At 33.3% G+C, this 16,965-nt stretch overlaps 2 protein-coding genes across 5 annotated transcripts in view; both read right to left on the bottom strand.

Annotated features, from left to right (window-relative positions):
* LOC140450207 (choline transporter-like protein 1) overlaps positions 1–16,965 on the bottom strand; it is a 233,635-nt gene that overhangs the window by 29,527 nt on the left and 187,143 nt on the right. For all 4 annotated transcript variants that reach the window (XM_072543684.1, XM_072543683.1, XM_072543686.1 and 1 more), the window contains 2 exons: positions 6,458–6,624; positions 4,005–4,097 (listed from right to left, as the gene is read on the bottom strand). In XM_072543684.1, coding sequence (XP_072399785.1) covers positions 4,005–4,097; positions 6,458–6,624 — 260 coding nt within the window. The remainder of the gene's footprint in view (positions 1–4,004; positions 4,098–6,457; positions 6,625–16,965) is intronic.
* LOC140449723 (E3 SUMO-protein ligase ZBED1-like) lies at positions 13,964–16,730 on the bottom strand. The gene is made up of 2 exons (XM_072543045.1): positions 16,533–16,730; positions 13,964–16,249 (listed from the first exon to the last, which is right to left on the bottom strand). The coding sequence occupies exon 2, from the start codon at positions 15,393–15,395 to the stop codon at positions 14,418–14,420; it is 978 nt and encodes a 325-aa protein (XP_072399146.1). The 5' UTR covers positions 15,396–16,249; positions 16,533–16,730; the 3' UTR covers positions 13,964–14,417.

The following is a 16,965-nucleotide window of genomic DNA, read 5'->3' as shown; positions in this document are numbered from 1 at the left end:
CTGTGATTGAAAAACAAAGATTAAAGTACGACAAAGTTGACAACCCTAAAGTTTATGTCAATATGATAAAAGGTTGCAGAAAGTAAAACCCATTTGATGTCGTATTTGTACAGCATTCGCTGAGGTCAAATGGATGGCTGGAAAAAGGCGATCGTAGCATAAAAATGAAAAACTATAAATTATGGTTAGACTCCCATATAAAAAAAACTGTGCCGGGAATTTCGAAAGCTAGACGCATCAAATTTTCGCGTAATGAGCAACCACAGCTCAGTGCAACCTATTCTGGCCCAATGGAACCAATCAAACTTTACAAAGTGGGTCAAAACCGTAAAGTTTGCGGCCAACCCACGCTGGCCTAGGCGAATGAATACCTTCAAATTAAACAGTTGAAATTTGACAACGTAATGCATCTTGTCAAACACATTATATCACTGGACACTGAATTCTTTACTCGAACCATGTCTGACAATGGGAGTATAATCCAACAAAATAACCTTCTGAGTGAAGAACTTCATCAGGTGCAAGAGGCTGACGCAGTTTATGAATAGCTTTTTTTCCTATCATGTTCTAATATTTTCTGCAAGCATGCTGTGTAATTAAAACAATGTTTATGTTCTTACATTTCTTACATTTTGTATGTTCTATGTTCTTACGGTGTCACATAATAAATATTATTTCAGTATAAACGCTATTTTTTTATGATATATCTTTAATTTTCCACGAAATAACAAATTGCAACACAAAATGTGCCTAAGTCACAAAATATTTAAATTTTTTTTAGAAAATTGCAAAGCTTTATGTTTTGTTTATTCATGAAAGTCGAAGAACCTTTACAAAAAGAATAAATCGCAACACACATTTTGATCATAACATTTTCAGTAATACAGTAGACTCCCTCTATAACGAGAACTGAAATGACAGACTAATTATCTCGTTATAAGCAGATCTCGTTATATCAGACAATCATAATACTGTGCATACATATGAATCTGTAGTTTTCTAAACCATTAACTTCCTATAGTGAAGCCATTCGGAGCAATATAAGATGCTAATAAATATTGTTTGAATGGCGTTTTTGAAAAAAAGTTATTTACTTTTATTGTCAATGAAATATATTAAAACATAAAAGAGTTGTTTACTTTTATTATCAATGATATACGTTAAAACAAAAAGCTGTACTTATATTTTTTTCCAACTACATAATGTATAAATCGTATTTTCAAGGATAACATAAACTATTGCTTCTGCAATTTTAAGAACTCTGTTATTTTTAACTGCTTTAAATGATCCAGTATCATTCTATCATATATTTTCTAAAGATGTGAAACAGTTGTATTTATTCATTGTAAAGAAGTTTATTGCGGGCTGCAGTTAAGTTTATTGAGGGGCTGTTTGAAAAGGTATTTATTTATAGCCACGACCGGACTAAAAACGTAAAAAACACGTTTTTGGATCTTATTTTCTCTCGTTATAACCAAAATTGCCTCGCTATAGACGGTTATAGTTCAATAGAAATTTCACGGGACATCTAATGTATCTCGTTATAAGCGAAACCTCGTAATAACCGTGTTCGTTATAGAGGGAGTATACTGTATTTCAAAATCAAAAATAACCTTTCAAACCTTAATATCTTACAATTACCAATTTGTGACTAAGGCACTTTTTGCATTGACCCCTTCAATTGTTTGTTTTATAATAATCATGTATTTGCTGTGATTCCAATTGGCAATTGGAAATTTTAGCCCTTTCTAAGAACTTAAGTGCTTCTTAACGAAAACATTTTTTACCTAAACAAAATTATTGTGCAATTCTTGGTCACAGGTTAATGACATGCCTTTTTAGATCACCAGCTATGTCATAAACATTGTAAAATATGTTTTATTTTAAAACGGAGTAAGTACACAAATCCTACTCTCAAAATGAAATCTATCACTTTCTCCTAGACCTGCCTTAACACTGGTTGATATTGCATCATCCATAGCTCTCATAAGTTTTATCTAGTCGACAGTAACTCCTTTCTTATTCAATCCAAATCCTTTTTTTGAACCGCTGACATAGAAAACCCTTTCTCATCACCGCCTAAACGTACTAAAATATTGAGATATAACAACCACGACAAAATATGTTACAAAAACCTGGTTTTACTTACGTTAAATGATAATTGTTTGATTCTAGTTTTTTGTTATATTGCAGTATACTTATTTTATTACTTGCATTACATTTTATTAATAGCAAACAGTGAAAAACTAAAAAGAGGATTATATCTAAAATAATTACTACACTTCTCCAAGAAATTAACGCACCACTTCAATAAATCAATTTTATTTGTAAACAGGCAAAGAATAACAAAATACAACTCCACCAGATTTATTTTACATTTTATTAGTAATTATAACAATTTGTCTTCTCATCAGAAAATGTTGAAGTACAGGAGAGAAAAAAAATAAAACGGAAAATTCTAAAAAAATAATGATAAGAAAAGTAAACTAAAATATGAAAAAAGTCTTAATAACGAGTGTTTCCACCTCTACTACGTATAACAGCCTCACATCGTTGGCCCATACTTAAAATTAATTGCCGTGTTTCATTTTGGTCTAGTTCTCTACAAATCTGGATCAGCGTCTCTCCCAATTCCTGTAAGTTGTTTGGTTGGATCGGTGTCGCTCTTAATCGCCTACCAAGGATATTCCAGAGATTTTCAATCGGATTTAAATCCGGACTATGTGCTGGCCATTCCATAGTGTTAATTTCTACCTATTCTAGATAATTTCTGACGATCTGTGCAGTGTGAGGTCTGGCATTATCTTGCATTAGTAAGAAATTTTCACCGATATAAGGAGCGAATGGTACTACATGTTGCTCCAGGATCTGGAATATGTACCTTTCAGCTGTAACAGTTCCATTTTTTATCACAACTAGGTCCGTACGTGCGGTCAAAGAAATACCACCCCACACCATAACGGATCCTCCACCAAAAAATGTGGTGTGTGAGATGTTACACTGAGCATATCGTTCGTTGGGTCGGCGCAACACACGAACACGTCTGTCGTTATTGTACAAACAAAATCGGGATTCATCAGTAAATAGCACTCGTTCCCAGTCAGCCTCTAACCAATTAACGTGTTCTCTGGCAAAATGTAGTCGCCCCCTTCGATGCTCTGCAGTTAATAGAAGACCTCGGGTGGCAATCCTAGGTGTTAAGTTGTATTCCCTAAGTTGCTGTCAAACAGTTTAAGTACTAATTTGTATAGAATGCACGTCTCGAAGCTGAATTTGTAGACTTCGATGTGTTACAAAACGTTGTCGAAGAGCAGAAGTTCTTAAAAATCGATCTTGAATAGGGGTAGTTACCCGGTTTCGTCCTTGCCCTGGTCTGCGAGTATGATCCCCTGTTTCGAGGAATCTTTCTAACACCCGTGAGATGGATGTGTGAGACACATTAAACCGACGACCAATTCTTCGGTAACTCCAACCTTCTTCCGACAGTATCACTGCTTGGACATATTCATCTCGGGTTAAATTACGTGATTGACGCTCCATAATAGACACAATTTTAACAACAATCAACAATTAAGCAGTAGCCGAATAAAATTCGTGAACACTTGGAAATTACTATATTTATAGACTTAGTACATTTTGTGCTTCTTTTTGTTTTGTTGCAAAAAAACTATAGCGATAAAACACAGTCAATAAATATAGAGTGTATGAATAGCATATACAAGGGGCTTGCAAAATATAATATTAAAATGAAAATTTTTATTAACGCTAATAAAATATTTTAATATTTCAAAGTGGTGCGTTAATTTCTTGGAGAAGTGTATATACTTATAGTACAGTAACATCCATAGAGAATTATTCAATTTAGGAAACGTTATGTATGAAACTCGACTTCTTATTTTGAAATATGTCATATTTAGCAAATGTGAATTGAACCTTTCTCTCACTCGTCCGTTTAATGACTATATAGTTAAATTGTAAATATTCTGTTTTTTATTATACATTACCTCGTAAACAGTCATGAAACAATGTGCTACAAAGTATGCAAATAGCCCAGATAACGCAATTGGCACCCACATATGCTGAAGACCATCTTTGTGCTGAAAAAAAAAACAAAAACTAACTAGATGATACACAGATAAATATGAAATCATCAATTTTTCGCAAAATTTCCACGCCTTTCCTAGTCTTGCAACTGTATAAACGCACGCATTTCGAGATAATGTTGACCATAACTAGAATGTGCTTATTACGTTATGTACTAACGATAAGATTGCTTAACATATCTATCTACAATATCCAGTTTTGTTCTAGAGACCATACTTTCTGTCAAGTTTTGATTTTTTAAATTTTGACTTTTGTATCTCTGCATATATACTGTATTTTCAAGTCATATTTCTGGCTATTCGATAATCTTGTTTACCGATATAATGTTCTCTAAAAATCAACCAGACTTTTTTGGTGCCAATATATCGATTAATGTTGTGTAAATTTTGTGTCTCTGTAATCAAATATAGCTCCTTGCCTTCAATCCTCTTGAAATAGATCCCATTTTCTCTTTCCGCTCTTCTTTTCTCGTTATCTTATAACCTTTCCTGATCTTGACGTATTTCATTCAAAGAAAATAAACCGTCCTCATCGTGCAGTATATTCATTCCTACGTGTAATTTTAGAGCGTCTGTCTTTCTAAAATCGTCATCTCGAGTGAGAGCATCCGCAATTATGTTGTCCTTCCCTTTTATATAATTAAATTCAAAATTGTATTCCTGAAGTAGTAGTATCCCTCTATGTACCCTATTATTTATCACTCGATTTTTCATAAAATGTACTAAAGCTGAATGATCTGTTTCTATTGTGAACATTCGCAAATAATTCCAATTCCGTGCAGTGCATGTAATAATGCATTGGTTAGTGATCAGTGTAGTAGTGTCCGGGTGCTCGGGAGAATGGGTCCTCGAAAGCCCTGAAGAAAACATCAAAGAGTATGCCGAAATGGGAGATAGGATAGAACGAACAACAAAAACATGAATTTCCACAATTGGCATCAATTTCTACAATTGGCATTGTCCCAATTAACAAAAAATTGAATAAGAAATATTGAAAAAATGAACGTAAATATAAACAGAACGTAATATTGCGTTTGGCGAATGGATTAGGACCACAGTAAAAAAGCGACAGTACACAGTCATATAACATAACGCAATATACTAGTATTAAGGGGGGGGGGTCAATTATTAGAGAAAAAATGAAGGACCAACGTATTATATAGATTGTTTCATTGTCTTCTGAATAGAAACATGACGCACTAGACTTGTTATAATTTTATTATTGTACAGAGATGGAAGGATTAGGACTACTTCCATAGCGTTCATAGGAAACATTTTCATTAACTAGATTTAGCCAAACGGCTCACACTCCCTCTCTAAGGAAAAAATTCACTCATCCCAGATACCTACAGTATCAAAAGGATTGAGCAATGGTGGGAGTCTTTCCGTGTTATCGAGCCCTAGGTGACTTGGTATGCTGGAGTATCTCCCAAAAATTTTCGTACAAGTCTCGACATCGCGAGGAGAACAGCTTTCTGCATGGCCTTATGAAGATGTTCATTTAGACCCAGTTGTTTTATATTCTCTAGGAGGTTTTTGGGAATAACACCAGTAGTAGATAGAATAATAGGTATTGTCTGGGTACTTTTCATTCTCCATTGTCTCCTAATTTGTATATCTAGATCTCTGTACTTAGCGATCTTTTCGTTGTATTTTACACGAAAATTATTGGTGTTAGGTACCGCCATATTAATAAGTGTTGTTTGTCTAGTACGTTTATTAACTAGTATGAGATCCGGTCTATTATGTGCCAATGGTTGGTCTGTGAGCACACTGCGGTCCCAGTATAGCTTGTAGTTGTCATTTTCAAGCATTCTGTCAGGCCGTATTGATAACAAGCAAGATGGTCGGTTTGCAGAAGTCCCAGTTTGTCAGCCAGTTCTCATGGCATGGATAATTTGTTCTACTGAGTCATGGCGTTCTTTATAATCAGTTCCGACAAACGCCTGGCAGTTCCCGGTAAGATGTTGGATGGTGTCTTGGTCTTGGCATCCATATCGGCATTTGTCATTTTGGACTTGAGGACTTTAACAATATATTTCGGTAATTTTTAGTTGGAATAACCTGATTCTGAATGACAAGTAGAAAGCCCTCAGTCACATTTTCATTATATTTATCATTAGAAGGCCTTGAATAATATAAATAACTTTCGTTTTTGTCAATCGAAAGCAGCATGATACTTATGATACGTATTTCAATTTAGTTGGATTATAATTCAACATTTTTTCTATAAATGTTTTCACAAAATAACAGCATCTACTGGATAGTTGACAATGTGATTTGTAAATATAATTTGATGATATATTCCCTAGACTAGATTAGTCTTTTATTATAGAAACATTTTATATACGTACCTCAAGCATTCGTATTCCAATCAAGACAGTAGCTATTACAACTATTACCTTTCCAAGGAAGAGAACAAAATCTCCAACTGAATTAATCGCAGCTACACGTAGAACATTCGAAGAAAGAAGTTTAAAAGCTTGTTGACCTGCTCGACAAAATGGGTATCCAAAAATAGCTAAAAACGAATAAAATATTGTACTAATACTACTTTTTTATCATTTAACTTTTATAATTAATTTTAATTCATTTTAAATAATAAATTAATTAATGTGTAATGGAAGAAAACCACAATTACAAAATTTGAACTTCTTTATTTGAAATTTCAGCCAATCGAAACATTTTTTTCAAAATACAAAACGAAACAAACTGTTTTGTCTTTATTATATTCCTAATACAATTTATGTAATAACCTAATTTTACATTATGAAATAGAACACCTTAAATTGAAAGAACTTCTTTTGAGTATAGTTTATTTCATTTAATTATATGGACCTAAGAATATGTCTTGGACAAATAATGATAGCATTTTTTTGTCTTTTTTATTAAGATGTACCATACATTCGGTCATAAATAATTATAACAGTAATATGTCTTGTTAGAAAAACTATTAAAAATCTCGAAAAAAACCGGCAAAATAGTCATAATACTATTATGACACAGTAAAAATTCATTCTAACTTTCAGCTTACTTCCAATATCGATATCAAATTCTATTTGTTTTACTGCTAAATTATATGAATAGATAACCTAGGTCTTGAACCTTTAATACCTCTTGAACCTCGACATAGACAAAAAAGGATAAATTTGCAAAACAGTATCAATTCAATAAAGTAAGTTATACTCTAACAATTTTCAAGTGAAGGTGACTCATCTACAAATTGAACTGAGATCTAAAAACAACAATGTTAAATGTCAAAATTAATTCTTACTGGCACTTACCGGGTTAATTTTTATTGTCTACGCTTCGCCAATATAAATAAGTGAAAAGTAAGATGGTTCTATAAAATTTGCCCCTATAACAATATACTTATTAACACTTCGCTGGTCTATATATTTACGTCCTTGAAAAGATTGGAAATGGTAGAAACAGTTTATTCGTGTGGTTTCTTCATCATCAAGCGTCCATATCTGCATAGGCGTAGTGTGTTGTTCTGTTTCTTGTGAATGTGATATTGTGTTATATTTATTAAATAGAGTTTATTATATTTATTAACTTAAAATAGTCTTAAAAGTTAGTACAACGAAAGCGGAAGCTTATGTCGGTAGAAGAAAAGTAAAATGTTTAAAGAGTGTCTAAAAATTTAAAAAATACCCTTCGTACAGTGGAAGCTGTAGCTTATTGTTCATTTTTAACAGGAGTATCCGTGTCGACAATTAAACGCATTGTACGTGAAAAAAAGGTGACTAGGACTGACAAAAACGAGCAAAGAGACAATAAGGATAATAATAAAGGAGGATTTAAAATTTATATCATTATCCGTTTTGAGTCCACTGCTGGACATAGGCCTCCCGTAAATAATTACGATGCATTTTATCTTGAGCATCCTGAATCCAGTTGTGCTGAATGCGCTTGATGTCATCTGACCACCTTGTTGGAGGACGTCCTCGATTACGATAAGTATCGTGTCTAGGTCTCCATTCCAGAATTTTCTTCGTCCACCTTCCATCTTTTAATCTGGCAACATGCCCCGCCCAGTTACATTTCAATGTTGTAATCCTTTGAACTGCGTCAGTAACACCAGTTTTTCTCCTAATTATTGTATTTGTCAAAAATTTATATATGTCAAACGATATTGTAAGTGTGTCTTAATAGAAAGAGAAGATTTAGTCTCATATCTTCGCTCTATTAGAGAGGTTCGTTCTGCACACAAAAAGATTTATTATCTGGACGAAACGTGGGTGAATGCTGGTCACACAGATCTAGCAAGATACTACTGTAACGAGTTATCCTCAAGCATTTGTGGACAGTTTATCAATAGGGTTACGGGAACCAACGGGTAAAGAGCAACGATTGAATGTCGCCTATATATGTAGATAGTCAGAGTGGCTTTTTAGACGATAGTGCACTAATTTTTTGATCGAAAAAATGAGGTATTACCACGAAGACATGGATGCCCAATCCTTTGAAAAATTGTTTGAATTGCTTCTTTCACGGTTCGAGGCAAATTCGGTAATCATTATCCAGCCTCAAAAGTGCACTGCTGAACATAAGCCTCTTCCTCGTGTTTCCAACTCCATCTATCTTGTGCCACTCTTATCCAGTTTTTATTTTTCGTCTCATCGTGTAGGTGGTCGACCGACGCTTCTCGTGTCTTCCTTTGATCTCCATTCCAATAACCCCTTTGTTTATCGCCCATACGTCATTATAGTGTCCTGCCTATCTCCATTTTAGTCTGGCTATCCTTTCGATTTATAAACTATTTACAAAAATAATTACGAAACGACTAGAAAATAAATTGGAATTTTATCAGCCCATAGAACAGGCGGGTTTTAGAAAAGGCTATGGAACAAACGATCACCTACTGGTAATAAAAAATCTTATAGAAAAATGCACTGAAAAAGAAAAAGAAAAATCTTATACAAAAAGGCATTCGATACCGTAAATCAACAAAAAATGTTGGAAGCCTCGACAGAATGCCGAATTGACTATCGGTATATAAATATAATTAAACACATATCCCAAAACGCAACTGCCAGTGTTAGAGTGGGTGATCGTCAAACCCAGAAATTCCCGATACAACGTGGAGTACGCCAGGGGGACACCATATCGCCGAAACTGTTCACTACTCTTTTGGAATATATATGTAAAAGGGCAAAACTGACCGACAAGGGCATAAACATAAATGGAGAAAAGCTTAGCCATCTAAGGTTTGCAGATGATATTGTACTAATAGCTGATAGGATAGATGAGGCCAAAGAACTTTTAAATCAGCTCTACCTTTCCTCGCTAGAAGGGGGATTGAAAATAAATATATCTAAAACCCAGATGATGACAAATCTTGTAGTCAGCGAAGATATATGCGTAGGAACAACATCCATAGACCAGGTAATGGCCTATAAATACCTAGGTCATGAGATTCGTATAGGAAAAGATAACCAAACCGTTGAGCTTGTCCGTCGTATAAGACTGACTTGGGCAGCCTTCGGCAAACTGAACCATATTTTCAAATCGTCTGATATACCAATATGCCTTAAAAGAAAAACGTTTAATCAGTGTGTTTTGCCAGTGTTAACTTACGGTGCGGAAACGTTGACCATGACAAGGAGAACAGTTCAAAAGATCCGTGTGTGTCAAAGGGCGATGGAGCGTGCTATGTTAGGCGTTTCACTACGAGACAAGATCCCAAATCGCCAGCTACGACAAAGAACAGAAGTGGCTGATGCAGTAGAGAGAGTAGCAACACTGAAATGGAACTGGGCAGGTCACGTGGCTCGAATGACAGATAATAGATGGACAAAACGGATACTGGAATGGAGACCAAGAGATGATGCCTACCGAAGCAGAGGTCGTCCACCAACACGTTGGACTGACGATCTAAAACGTTGTCATAGGAATTGGATGCAAGAGGCACAAGATCGAAATAGATGGAAAATTATGAGGGAGATCTATGTCCAGCAGTGGATAAGCGAAGATTGAATGATGATCCTTTCGATGACGTCAGTCACCTTGGTTCTTCTCCTGACTTCTTCGGTTTTTATTTTGTCTCGCAGAGTTACTCCTAACATGGATCACTCCATACTTCTTTGTGTGACTCTTAGTTTGGTAGCCGAGGCTTTTGTTAGAGTAAGTGTTTCTGCTCCATATGTCAACACTGGGAGAACGCATTAATCAAATACTTTTCTCTTCAGGCATGTAGGCAGCTCACTTTTAAAAGTTTCTCTCAGTTTTCCATATGCTGCCCACCCAAGATCGATTCTTCTCTTCAGTTCGTGGGTGTGATTATCCCTGAATCATAATTTCATGTCCTAGGTGTTTATATTTATCTACGAGTTCTACTTCTTGCTCACCAATACAGATGTTCTGGTTGTGTACCAAATTTGTCATTATTTTTGTTCTTGAGATATTTATATTTAAACCTACATTTTCTGTAGCCACAACGAGTTCCTGTACCATGGTACCAAATAACTGTGTAGGACGTAACTACTAACTACTAACGTAACTACTTTGATAACTATTGTCTAGGACGGGAAAGATTTTTGTTTTGGTTCAGAGTAGTGGCTATACCCCTGTGAGGAGACCTAAAGAGGTCGAAATACGTATAAGCGGCTGTCGCTGCCATTATGTTTTATTACTTTACTTCGGTTGGAGTACCAGAAACTGAATTCACTACGAATTTTGACCATGATGAACGGCATGTGGAATGCAATTTTAGATTCGCTTGCCGAGTAATTTATCAAGCTGTTTGCTTCGCAAGTTTTAGGAAGCACAGTGGTAAAAATTTGAATTCGGTTTCGCCAGGTAGAAATCGTTTGATTTCTCTTTTTGTTTTTAGATGGCGTAGTTATGTCCGTATATAGTTATTTTGATAACTATTGTCTAGGACGGGAAAGATTTTTGTTTTGGTTCAGAGTAGTGGCTATACCGCTCTAAGGAGACCTAAAGAGGTCGAAATACGTATAAGCGGCTGTCACTGCCCTGTATTAAAACAAAAATCTAATACCGTCATTATGTTGAATCATCTTCAATTGAAAATTGTTATACATACATTAGTATGAATGAACTGAATATAAGTGGTCAAAAAGATTAAATACCTTATTCGACCTTCCACAATCATCATCATTTTTTAATATTTTACAAGCTTCTTCTACACCTGACAGCTTCAACATTAATATTAAGTCTATTTGAAATGACCAATGGTCAAATTTTTACTGTTATTAGAACAAACTCATTTAGTTTTTTTTCGAACAAATAGTTCGATATCTAAAATTAAACATTCAAACTTTATTCTACTCTGGTTCTCCATGACTTAATGATAAACTGTTTCAGAATGCGAGCTACATTTTAGCAAATCTACAGACAATTGGCGTTGATTATAATATAAACTTTGATCAAATAAAAGGCATATATCGAGCACAGTTTAATTTAATCTTGCCCAAGTACTTTCGATCCCTAGATCATCTTCAGGGGCATCTGAAATAAGCCAAGAAACGTTTTTTTATAACTAAAGAAATTGATTAACTTCGATAAAAACTAGAAGTTTACGGTTGATAAAGAGTTTTTATGTGATTAACGTTTATAGACTTACTTCGTCAATTGCGGCCTATCTGACAAGAACAAAATGTCATAAACATATAGTTGTACATAACACTACACTACAAAAGGACAAACAAACACTTTAAAATTATTAAAGAAAAGCTACATTGCGTGCCGAAGCCGGAGACAGAATGGCTCCCGATCTAACGGAAATGTTGGGGTGACATGTGACAAATGACAGCTTGGATGAGCAGTCACAATCATAGATATGTGATCTGCACCTTTTAAAAATTCTATGAAACTAAGTATTGACCAAAAGTCCAACTGACACTACTATAGGAGGTCACTGATGAAATATAAAATTATATAGAATATTTTTTAAGTAAGTAGATTGAATAATCCAGATCTCACACTCAAACCTGTCTATAATAATTAGGGTGTTAGTTTGAGAGCAACTGAAGTCGACGTAAAGTAAGAATGCAAGAAAAAGACTAAACAATATATTAGACAGTGGGTAGTTGACTACAATAAAATGGTCTACCAAACACTATCTGTAATGTAGAAAGGAAGAAATCTGACTATGTAATTAAAATACTAAAACTAAAAATCAAAATTGAAAGCAAAGTATATAAATGGTGTGTAATCCAAGTAGTTCAGTTGAACCCACAGTCAATGGTAGAACTATAAAATTAATATGGATGTGCTCAGTGCAGGAAGTCTAAACAGTCGAGCTGGGTCCCCTACGAGGTGAAGCTGTAATAAAGTTTTTAAAAATAGGTTTAAATTTAGTACAATTTAAATTAATTTGAGTATTAAGACAGTGAGAGTTTCCATTTGTTTCCCTTGTAATCTCCAAATCTTCCAATAAATCCAACTCCATATAGTTTTTCTTTCTACTAATGTCATGTAAGATAGATGAACCAGTGTTGATGTTAAAATTGTGTTTACTGGATAATAAGTGTTGACCAAAACTTGAAGAGTTTGGTCTTTTCAAATGTTCTGAAACTCTAGTGGATAACTTTCTAATGGTTCTACTTACATAAAAAAAGGTGCAGATTAAAAGGTGCAGATCACATATCTATGATTGTGACTGCTCATCCAAGCTGTCATTTGTCACATGTCACCCCAACATTTCCGTTAGATCGGGAGCAGGGGTGTTCATTTAAAATATACATCGATGTTTTTTGCGATGCATCAATCGGAAGGCTTGCATCGATGTTTTTCGATGTATCGAATTGAAACATCGATGTTTTCGATGCATTGATAAAAACATCAATAGGCCTTTCATCATGTGACGAGCGCATGCGCAGCCGCCATTTAAAATAGTGTTTGTACTATTTGGATAATCAACAATTGAGAAGTTAGGCGTCATTACTTATTACTTCTCTGTCAGAGATTTTTTTTTACTTGTTTACTTACTATAAAAATGATATCTAATTTTTTATTCTAATTAATGATTTCAATCGATTTTCATTACTTGCCGAAATGTATTAATTAGTAACAAAAATATTATAATGTATAAGCAATAAAATAGATCATTTTAATATTAATGTAAGGCTATAAATGACAAATGCATGTACTGAATAGTATATACAAAGAATATTCTTTGGTATATAATACAAATAAAATATTGTAGGTATAGCACATTGTTTATAAAGCAATTTTTGGCTTTAGGTGTTTATATGGAATTAAGCCACAATGGCCTGTAATGGTTACATTTTTAACTAAAATTTAATGTTTCCTACATACACTCCTTTTAAGAAAATTCTTAAATAATCTTTTTCGAAAACAAATTCCGGAGTGATAAAAATAAAATTTAGTTAAAAAAGTAATTATCATTAGTCAATTGTGGTTTAATCTAATATAAACACAATATTAAGTTTCAGATACACTATTTGTTCAACAGAATTCTTAGATATTCTGTTTTGAAAGCGATTTCATATTCTTTAAAGTATCTTTACAATCAATTGTAGCTTATTCCCATATACACAATATTCTCTTTAACAAAATTCTTAAATAACCTTTTTTGAAAACGATTTCTAGAGTGGAAATAAAATATTCTTTAAATTATCTTTACAATCAATTGTAGCTTAATCCCATATAAACACATTCTACTTAGACAGATACTCTTTAACAAAATTCTTAAATAATCTTTTTTGAAAACAATTCCTGGAGTGGAAATTAAAACATCAAATTTTAGTTAAAAATGTAATTATCATTACAATCAATTGTGCGTTAATTTCATATAAACACAATATTTATTATGATTTTAAATTATTTATAGCTTGTACCACTCTTACACACTCCACAACCACAGACACTTTCTTTATTTTTGTATTTTCAACTATATATACTTTCTTTAGTATTTTTTATATCTTAATTATGTGTTCACAATTTACAATTACTTTATTTTTATTGTTATTTATATTGCTAGCCTAATCTAACAGGCTTGCATAGCTCTCCATGCTTGTTTACAATAAACAGTATAAAAAAATTGATAATACTCCTACTAATTTGTGATGAAAAGCCTTTACATTTAAGGAGTATAGATTTTGATAGCTCAAAATACAGGATATAAATAATAGGACATATAAAATCAGAAAATAAAACAAAATATAAAATTGTAATGCTCTTATTTAATTAGTTAATAATTTAATAGTTAAATTAAAAAATTAAAGATAGCAATATTTTCTTTCCAAACTTTGTAAAAACAATATTTTATTTACTCTCCTTCCTTTTATTCGAGTACGTTGCTGGTTTAAAACTTGGGAAGCTTTAGAAAAAAAGTCTTTCACATGGTACAGAACTGGCTACTATAGTTAAATATTTATAAGCGATTTTAAATAATTTTGGAAATTGGTGTTTATAACCAGCCCATACTTCTAACGGATTTTCTTCCAATCTACTTACTGGTGTTCTTAAAAAGATTGAAAGCTCATCTGAAATACTTTCATTTTTATTTGATTTCAAATTTCTTTGAACCAGGTTATGATGGTCACTCCAAAGACTAAAATCTTCTGAAACTTTTTCTAAATTTTTTGATTCAGATTTTACATTAATAGTTTCATCCGGTAGGTCCATTTCCATCATTTCCTTAATTTTGCGTATGGCATTTGCACAAGCTAAATGATCTTCAAAATGGAGTTTTTTAAAACGTGGGTCCAATATTGTACTTATAGCTAAACAAGAAACTTGCTCAATACCACCCATACGTTTGCTGATCTCTTTCAAGATTAATTTTTGTACGTCCAACACCAATGGTTCATCAATTGAAAGGGCTTTCAATTTTGAAATCATGCAGTGAACCAAAGGGATTACCTTACTGCTTGAACAATACTTATCCACAGATATTTCTTTTGTTGCAGCTTCAAGTGGTCTAAGTATGTTAACAAGCGATGAGACTATATTCAACTCTAACCCAGTTAACATTGCAGGTGCTGTTTTATGGCGTATCAATATGTCACTTACCAAATTTTTCAGCTCCAAAAATCTCTGAATCATGTAGTAGGTGCTGTTCCACCGAGTGGACACATCTTGTATGAGTTTTGGTTCAGCACCACCTCTCACTGACCTTCGTAACTCATCACTTGCCACACAACTATGTTTAAAAAAAGTCACAATGTCTTTTATTTTTAATATAATATTTTGTAACTCAGGTATTTGTAGGCTATTTTGGGCAACTAAATTGAGTGTGTGGGCGAAACAAGGGAGGTGCTTCTTTTTTCCAACAGCAATCTCCACTGCTTTCACCATATTTGCTGCATTATCGGTGACAACAGCAGAGACTGTGTCAGTGTTAAATCCCCAGTCATTGCAGGTTCTAAGGAGCTCTGCTGCTATATATTAAGAAGTATGTCTTTGATCCAGATGGTAAACCCCCAATGTAACTGATTGGAACTCCGTGCCTAGTCCAAAATGAGCTGTTACACCTAAAAAACTACGCATCTGCATGTCTGACCAAATATCACTGGTCAAAGTCACATGTTCAACACTACAAATTTGTGATTTTAATAAAGCTGACAAGACATCATATTTCTCATCAAGCCACCGTGTAATGGTACTTCTACTAGGTATGTTATAGTGCGGAGCAGTCACTTTAAGCAGATGTTTAAATCCTTCATCATCTACTACAGAAAACGGCTGATTGTCTTTACAAATGAAATATAAAATGGCATTATTAATTTTTCTTGCTTTATCACCAGTAGTAGATGTATAAGAAACAATTTCTTCAAAACTACTTTTTATTGATTGTTGAATCTTCGGCCGCTTTGCAGATGGCCCTGCAGTATAGTCAGTATCAATAGCCTGGTCTTCTGACGGTAGAGGTGTAGCATCAGTATGGGAAATGCTGGAACATTCAATAACTTCATTTTTGTTTATGGATAACATTTGGTTTGGTAAATGTGAACCTAGCTTTTTGGGTAAATCAATATTTTTATTAAATGCCAAATTAAAAGCCTTGTGGACGTTCTTAATATGGCCCATTAAATTAGTGGTGTTTCCAGCTGAACGTAGAGTTTTTTGGCATATTTTATACTTGGCAGTTTTATCATCCAGTTTTTCAAAATAATTCCAAACTTGACTTTTTTTGTTAGGTGCCATAATATCTGAAACAAAAATAAAATTTGTTATATGTATATAAATATTATAAAAATTAATTATGTATTAAAGATAAATGTCTATATTTATACAAAGATCGTGTCTCATTATTATAAACACAAAGAACTTATATTAGAATCAAAAACCTTCATTTCAAGAATTAAAATTACTCACTACGGAATTAGAATGTTACTCATGTTAAAAAATTAAGCCAAAATTGTAAATAAGACCTAACAAGCTACAGAGAAAACCAAAACTACTAAAAATATAAATTAATATAACGTGACTTACCTATGCGCAAAAACTTGTTTAAATAAATAATTCACTTAATTTATGGACAAAGAATAATTATTTTGTCGATTAAGTTTTATATTTTATGAATATTCACCAAAAAATGTAAATAACTATAACAAATAGCATAAAATCTTAGCCTAAGAGCCAAACGAAAAACGAATACAATCAAAAAAGATAAAAGAATCACATTCACATCCACATTTCTTTAGTTATAAAAAAACGTTTCTTGGCTTATTTCAGATGCCCCTGAAGATGATCTAGTGATCGAAAGTACTTGGGCAAGATTAAATTAAACTGTGCTCGATATATGCCTTTTATTTGATCAAAGTTCATTTATTCGAGCATTCAACCTTATATTTATTGATTATAATATATGTATATCTGATTTGTTACCGCTCACTTTTTCTGTATTATTTGTTTTATATATTGC

The sequence above is a fragment of the Diabrotica undecimpunctata genome, chromosome 9 (genome assembly GCF_040954645.1).
Source record: "Diabrotica undecimpunctata isolate CICGRU chromosome 9, icDiaUnde3, whole genome shotgun sequence".
NCBI classification, from domain to species: Eukaryota; Metazoa; Arthropoda; class Insecta; order Coleoptera; family Chrysomelidae; genus Diabrotica; species Diabrotica undecimpunctata.
Note: the sequence above shows the minus strand (reverse complement) of the source record. Positions and strands in the feature narration are given on the sequence as shown.

Excerpts from the sequence above, each read along its gene's own strand:
- LOC140449723 (XM_072543045.1), bottom strand. The coding sequence starts at position 15,395 with ATGGTGAAAGCAGTGGAGATTGCTGTTGGAAAAAAGAAGCACCTCCCT.